The 8,375-nt window shown below is 44.4% G+C and overlaps 1 protein-coding gene across 1 annotated transcript in view; it reads right to left on the bottom strand.

Annotated features, from left to right (window-relative positions):
- Window positions 1–209: 209 nt before the first annotated feature.
- Window positions 210–8,375, bottom strand: part of waca (WW domain containing adaptor with coiled-coil a) — a 37,298-nt gene continuing 29,132 nt past the window's right edge. The window contains exons 11-13 of the mRNA XM_042067772.1: window positions 5,027–5,255; window positions 3,536–3,663; window positions 210–2,086 (exon numbers count right to left, since the gene is read on the bottom strand). Of these exons, the coding sequence (XP_041923706.1) occupies window positions 2,017–2,086; window positions 3,536–3,663; window positions 5,027–5,255 (427 nt within the window). The 3' untranslated portion in view covers window positions 210–2,016. The remainder of the gene's footprint in view (window positions 2,087–3,535; window positions 3,664–5,026; window positions 5,256–8,375) is intronic.

Genomic DNA, 8,375 nt, shown 5'->3' with positions numbered 1-8,375 from the left:
GGCCAGAGCTGAGGGCAGGGCAGCAGTGTCCGATGAACCCTTGTTGAAGTCATGTGTCAGTAAAGAAAGGACCAGAAGAGGAAGTGGGGCTCACGCTCGAGCAGTGAAGACGAGGTCAGACTTTCAACAAGGCACTACAACAAGGAAATACCCAGACCAAGGGAAAAAAAAATAAACAAAAGAAAAACAATAATAATCAGAACCAGTGCTCGCTTTTAGTTAGAATGTTTATTACAATACATACAATTCACATTTGACCTTGTGACCCCTGCGTGCCTCTGCCCTGACCCTGACGATGATGAGGGGTGCGGTGGGGGGAGGTCACTTAAGTCCAGTCCTTGCCTGTGTGAACCCCCCTCCCTTGCCAGCACCCCCAGCAGCACAGCCCCCCCCCCCCCCCCACCCTTAACTCCATCCAAACATACAGGGTGCAAATGAAAAATGTGCAGCAATAATTTATGGATACAACATGTCTGATATACTAATAATCACTGCAACTTTTGAATAAAGCGGCTTTCTCTTTTTTTTAAATTCCATTACTACTTCAGCGACTGTACAAAGGAATGATCTTTTGTTTTACGTGAGGGCACGTCACGTTCTCAAAGGAACGCCTCGCTCTCTTTTAAAGTACAGCTTTAAAAACAGACAGACGGGCAACAGAAATACACAAGAAACAGAGACTGGATGGAAAAAAAAAACTAAAACAAAAACAAAAAAGAACAGGAGTGGGGTGGGAGTATCAGCGACTAGACTCCACCTCCATACTGGGGAGAACAAAGCCTGATTGGTTTGTGATTGCGTGCTGGGTGGGACCCAAAGCGGGTGCGTTAAGCTGTGGCAATGGTCCTCACCCTCCTTTACCCAACTGAATACCGTCACAAGCCCTCAGCCCCCCCCCCCCCCCCCCCCCATCTCTCACTCCCATCACGCTGGCAGGCACTGGTGATTGCAGTAATGGAGCCAAGCCACTAGGGGGCAGTGTGGGCAGGCCACTGGAGGCACTGCAGGCAGACAGGGAGCCCCCCCCCTTCTGAACCAGGCCGTCAGAGAACAAACAGAGGATACAGGAGACTACACTGCTAACCAGTTACGCTTCATTGTTACAGTCCATACAATGAGAAAAATCAGGTCATTAGACTGAAAGTGTTTTGTGTCTGTGTGTGTGTGTGTGTATGTGATTGAGAATAAGAGAGAAAACTGTAGAGGTGGGTATGTATGAGTCTCCGTGCGAGATGGTGCTACTGAGGGAGGGTCGTCCACTTGGAGAGGATGAGTGTTTAGACAGCGACTGACGGAGTCCTGTGGGTTTGGGTGTGTGGGTAAGTGTTGAGGACCTGGGGTGGGGGTGGGGGAGTATGGGTGGAGAGGGGTTACATGTTCGGTGACACTCCCGTTCAGATCGTCCATCATATCCATGCAGGTCCGTAGTGCGTGCTCAGGGCAAATGGTTCACTGGTCTGTCAGTCTACCACAAGAAAAAGCCTGCTGGCGTCCTCCCCCAGAGCCAAGACAAAGTTCTGGAGGCCAACAGGGGACCAGTCGATGTCTGTTCCATCGTTTGGATGTTGAAAGCTTTTTTTTTTTTTTTTTTACTTCTTCCGTTTCTCTGATAGGCATGGCTTTCCATGGCTTCTACAAAACCTATTTACAAACATGGAAACATCTACTGGAAATCTACACGTTCAGGGCGGAGAGGAGAGGCGTTGGGCGGTCCTGTTTCAACACCCCATCACATCCACCAAAAACCAATACACACCCACACACACACACACACACACATTCTCCCACTTGGTCCAAATGTGGATGCAGTTCTGTTTATGGGCACAGCTGGGCCCAAACAACACAATTGTGGCTCTCCAGGGTTCTGAATGTGTGCAACAGGTTGATGCACCACACAAACACCAACACACATGCACCCACCCACACACACACCCACACACACACACACACACACAGACTTCTGCCCCTCTCTCCTCTCCACTCTTTTCCAGATCCCCACTCCAGCAATGCAAGTCCTCACACCATGAAGGAATTCTGATTCTTCAGCTTTTCAAGTTCCTTAATTTGCTGTCTCAAAAACAGTATCCTGTAACAACAGAAAACAAAACCAGTGTTAAAAGCACAACACACTCAAGTGTCAATCTAAACAAAAGTGGGCAGCTGTGGCCCACTGGTTAGCACTCTGGACTTGTAACCGGAGGGTTGCCGGTTCGAGCCCCGACCAGTGGGCCATGGCTGAAGTGCCCTTGAGCAAGGCACCTAACCCCTCCCTGCTCCCCGAGCGCCGCCGTTGTAGCAGGCAGCTCACTGCGCCAGGATTAGTGTGTGCTTCACCTCACTGTGTATTCACTGTGTGCTGTTTGTGTTTACTAATTCACCGATTGGGTTAAATGCAGAGACCAAATTTCCCTCACGGGATCAAAAAGGTATATATATACACTATACTTAAAACACCAAAACGTTGAAGACCTACATCCATCTGAAAAGCAATCTATTTGCCTCCATAATTAGTTTTTTCATGAAAATTGTCAAAAGCGTTACACCAATCAGCAGCCTACGTCAGGGGCCTAACGATATGCATATCGAAACCGAAATCGTGACACTCATATCCACGAACCTGTGTCGCGGTGTGAAAAGGCAGAATCGTGATACACCCCTTCTAGTGTTTTACCGGTACGTTGTCCAAAAATAAATAAGTAAATCATAATTTCATGATTCTCGTAGCTTTCATTGTAGACTATGCGTTTACCCAACAGTATAGAAGTAAAACCCCTCTCCTTGCTCCGCTCTCGCTCTCCCTCTCTCTTGCACGCTCAATGGACACGCGCCCCTCAGCATGCAGATTTAATCCAAATAAAACATTCACAACAAGAAAGCAAGGACGCATAGAAGACGACTAGCTAAATTATTATCAAATCCGGTTAGCATCATTAGCATGCTGCACACATTTAAAACTCTTACATTCAAGTTGACTGATCATCTCAATACCAATGTTTTTCAAGACTCAAAAGGGCCTGTCCCAAAGAGAAAAAGTATTACCTTGAAACTTAAACACACGTGGGGAAACTGAACAGTCCAACCAGTAGACTATGGTAAGCTAGCCTATTTTAGCTATTCAGCTATTTCCAGGCTTCAACCAGACAGCTGAATTAAAGAGGTAGAGTTGTAATAAAAATAGTAGCCTATAATCTGCATAAAGTGTGCCGTCATGAATATCAGGAATTCAGTATTTTCTCCTTTATATCAGGATATAATGTAATACAGATATACAATAATATCATAATAATATACCCCCCCGGCAAAAAAAAAAAAAAAGGTATGTATCGAACCGTGGGTCAAAAATCCTGATACAAACCGAATCGTGAGTTTGGTGTATTGTTACAGCTCTAGCCTACGTATATGACGTCTAATGCAATCAATCAATAAATAAGTCAACCCAAGAGCACAGAAACACGTTTATGAATCATGACAAGAGCACAAACGCATATGTGTGATGTGAACCACAAAAGGATCCCATGCTAGCTTGTAACAGTACCTCTGCTCACGCAGCGTGGCCTGGATCTCACACACTCGCACCAGGGAGCGCAGGTTCTTCAGCTCGGTACAGTTCTCAGACATGTAGATGCTGCCCATGGTGTGGGCCTCCTCACGTAACCGAGATGCCTATGGGACACAAGGAGAGGGAGAGAAAGATACCATTACCATTGCTATTACTATTACCAATATTGATTTTATTTACTCTTTTTAATAAACTGCTTTGGCAAAATTGCACCAATTGCAATACTGTCATACAAAATAAGGGACATTAAATTGAAACTGAGAGGAAGAGGAGGGGGTTGGCTCCAGTTAATCTGTGACTTGCAACTGAGAAATGGAGCAGTTTGAAGTCACTTGTAAACAAATTGAGCTTTTGAGGCAGCCAGCAGCCCACTGAGTCACATTAGCATGTGAATGCAGACAGTCAACACAAACCACCCACGACTGCGTGCGCGCACACACACACACACACACACGGAGGAAGAGACAGAAGGAGAAAGACGGACAGATTGTCCAAGACGACTAAAAACGGTAGAAGTATATTTCACTTAATAACTGACCCTGTTTCACTAGCGACAGATCTGACATATATTGTAAATGAACATTGCAACAATACAGTGTTCACTGCTAGGTCATTCCTAATTTCATACTACTTCAAAATCACAAGTAGTTGTCAGCTAGTTTTTCAACATACAAGATAAAGGGGCATACATACATTAACTATTGTTATTGACAATGACCAGTGATTGGACAGGACATTTATAAATACCACCCACCCTAACTGCTCATTTCAGTCTGAAAGGATCATCAGTGAGAGGTCTTTGATTGAAGCAGGGTAGTAGTGAGATGGATATAGACCCTGTTTACATTTGTCTTTGAAATAGGTCTTCTGCGATCACACGTGGATAGCGCTGCTAAATACATGTGTGAACAACCACCAAGATGCATTGCGATATGATTACTTAAACCACTTGCCGAAGTGATTTGGGACACATTTGACCACATATCTTCTGAGTAAAAGCTAATGTGTCCATGACAATGAGACCTAGTGGATGTAATTTAGACCGTAACAAATACTGAATACACTGAATACATCTCTGGCTGTACACTTTAGATGCATGTGTAAACGTGTGTCCATTTATGATCGAATCTGCCAAGGCGCATATTAAAGTAACACGATGGAACAATCAATATCTATGCCCCCTGGCATCAGTACTCAATGACATTTAAGCAGTACCCAGTTAGTCAAAAAACGACTAAAAGGGTTATTATACCACCCGATTGACATTACAGTAGTGTGCAATATCAAGTGTTGCGGGCATGCATTGGCAATTTTAGAGACTCCATTCTCTGTATCATAAGTCAGTAAATCAGAATGAGTTTGAAGCTGTTATTCTAAGGTAAAAGAAGTGCACTTCTTAACCAATTTAAAACCAAAACCAAGTATAAACACACTAACAGTGAATCAGAGCGAGGCGGCCAAAAGTACCTGTTTCTCGACGTGCTCTGCAGGCCAGCCCTGTACGTGCTTGATGAGGTTCTCATCAAAGTGTGCCGCCAGGGAGGGGGTGAAGCACGCCGACCGTCCCGTGGATTCCACCTGGGCCCCCCCACTCGCACCGGCTGCCACACCCACTCTACTGCTACTGCCGTTGTTACTGGTGCTGCTGTTGCTCGCGGCAACATGGTTGGGGCCAGGGGAAGGGCTTCTTTGACTGCTGTAGAATGACAGAAAATAAAAACAAGGCTTTAGGCCGAAGGTTGACAACACCTCGCTACTACATACATGTCCAAAAACTTCAGCAAAGCTTAAGGGGTGAGTTGATTTTCCCAAAATAATTATTGGAGGGTCAATGGCCAGACCTTTGGTAGCCTAAACCAGTGGCATGAGTATAAACATATTGACCCATTATTGATTTATTTCATCCACCATTTTTATTTCATGGAGTACATTAATATTTCACATATTGTTTGCAGGCATCAAATCCATGTTAATCCTCATCACGTGTCTCTTCACCCACACAGGTATGCAGTATCACAAAAAGCTACATACAGGTGCATGAAACTTTCATATAATCTAGATTCATTACACAAAAAGTGAAATATTTCAAGCCTCAAGAACTTGATTATTCTCAAAATTCTCTCTCAAAATATTAGAAAAGAGAATTTCTAATACAGAAATGTTGACATGGGGGGCTTTATACGATGACTGAAGAGGATGGTTGACACCGCTTTCTGCACAACTAATGGTTGCCCTGATGGGGTTAGTATAAAACTACATGGACATGTATTTCCTTTGAAATTAAGTAAACAAATGCATTTAAAACCTTTGTTTACAAGAACAATGTGTATGCTATACTTCCAAAAGGATTCAGTAAGAGCTTAAGTTTAATTTCATCACTGGTAATGCCGTCTTGGAAATAGAAAATGAGCCGAGTGTGTCCAGATTTATTCTCAATCAAGAATTGGTTTGGTGTCAGTGTCAGTGGATATTAAGGCTGGGCGATAAAATTATAGCAATATATAAGTTCTGATCAACTAAATACTGAAAAATGGAAAAGCATTTTCCAAGACTCAAAAGGACCTGTCCCAAGGAGCAAAAGTATTAGTTTGAAACTTAAACGCATGTGGGGAAACTGAACAGTCCAAACTAATCAATTAGGCTACTTTGTTTACAATATTTCCAGGCTTCAGCCAGTGACGGCTGATGCAGAGAGACCGAAAGAGGTAGAGCTGTTGGAGCCTATTGCAGGCCTAATAGTAACAGTAGTCTACTTACAATATCTACATATGAGTGCAAGTCATGAATAATCATATAAAAAAAATTATATCAGTAGTTTATATAACTAGATGTACCGCCGAGCAGTACAAAATATGACCGCCGCCCAGTCCAGCACATTTTTTCCACAAAAATAAAATCACGCTGAAAGGCCTATATGATTCTAACTGTCTCACTAAATTGCATTATCCACACTCAATTCTCACTGGTATCTGCTAGACAACAAGTACCAAAACATGATTAGATTTCACATGTAAAATTCATTTTATACAACCCCACCCCCATCTTGCCTGTTCATAATTCTGAGAAATTCTTGAATTGAGTGCATGTGTGCGTGTACATGTTTATATTTATGTATATGTGTGTGTGTGTGTGTGTGTGTGTGCGTGCTTGTGTGTTTGCCTGCGTATGTGTGTTTGTGCGTGTGCATGCATGCGTACATATGTCTACTGTGTGAGTATGTGTCATACGTATGATTACTGTGAATGTATGTGTGTGCGTGTGTATCTGTTTGCACATGGAAAGCGATGATTCGCTAACACATCAACAGAGTGTCTGGTGGCCTTCTCCAACTAGGGTAAGTTGTGTCACTGCTACAGTGGCAACAAACTAGTTGCCAAGTTTAGTGAAACACAGCATAACTTGTGTGTGACCGTTAACATGTGTGCTGCATGTCCTTGATTGCCTAGCCTTTCTGCCACCCCCCACCCCACCCCCATCCCCAACACACACACAAAAAACACCCACACTTACATCACAGTCATCACCTCACATACATACAGCACACTGCTTGCTACAGTAAGCCTCCTCTACATACTTCCTGCACACTGCCCCCCCCCCTCCCTACATACACAGCACATTGTCTTCAGGATCTTCTCCAACACACATCCTCTACATACTTACAGCACACTGCCCCCACCTACCCACACTACACACACACAGTCACTGCTCCACTCCTCTCCTGCCCACACACACATCTTCACTGTCATCACTCACATAAATCATACATACAGTACTCTGCTTGCAATATTAAGTCCCCCCCCCCCCAATACACAGCACATTGTCTCATGAGGAAGCTTCTCCAACACACATATTGCACACTGCCCTCTCTGCCCTTGGGTGCTCCTTGTTGGTGCCGCCCCCCCCCTTCAATCCCAATTCTCCCCCAACTTTCTTATACAGCCCTTACCACCTAATCTACTAAACCCCTCTTCTACTGCACTTTTTTTTATAATGTTCTCCACAACATGTCCAGACCCTTTCACGTCTGTCACATGTGCTCAGGGTGAACCTGCCCTCATCTGTGAAAAGCACAGGGCGCCAATGGCGGACCTGCCAATTTTGTATTCTATGGTAAATGGCAATTGAGCTCCACAGTGCTGGGCAGTGAGCACAGATCCCTCTAGAGGCCATCGGGCCCTCAGGCCACCCTCATGAAGTCTGTTTCTGACAGTGTGGTCAGACAATTTCACACCAGCGGCCTGCTGGAGGTCATTTTGTAGGGCTCTGGCAGGGCTCCTACTGTTCCTCCTTGCACTTTTGAGACTGCGCTGGGAGACACATAAGTCCTGGCAATGGAATGTATTGGTGTGCCATTCTGGAGGAGTTGGACTACCTATGCAACCTTTGTAGGCTCCAGGTACTGGCTTATGCTACCAGTAGTGACACTGACCCTACCCAAATGCGAAACTTGTAAAAAAAATCACCTAGTGCACCTGTTGTTAACTTTGATGACACCAAAGCAGGTGAAACTGATTCACAACCACCTACGTAACTGGCCAGACCGATAGCTTACAAGTTTGATAGACTTGATGCTATACTCCTATGAAAAAGTGTTCCCTTATTTATTTTGAGCAGTGTATTTTAGAGTGGCCCAGCAAAAGTCCAGACCTCAATCCATCAAAAAAGTGAGTACAAGGCCAGAGTGATGGCAAATAATCGTTCCTGCCTCAAAACCCGGATTGCCGCTAAAAAGGTGCAGTCTACAATCATTGTGGAGACATGGAGCGGCTTAACGCATTGAGAACCGTTTTGAGAGCTTTGATTGCAAATAAAGATG

This window comes from Alosa sapidissima, chromosome 17 (genome assembly GCF_018492685.1).
Source record: "Alosa sapidissima isolate fAloSap1 chromosome 17, fAloSap1.pri, whole genome shotgun sequence".
Lineage (NCBI taxonomy): Eukaryota > Metazoa > Chordata > Actinopteri > Clupeiformes > Clupeidae > Alosa > Alosa sapidissima.
The sequence above is the reverse complement of the archived record's forward strand: the minus strand, read 5'-3'. Positions and strand labels throughout refer to the sequence as shown.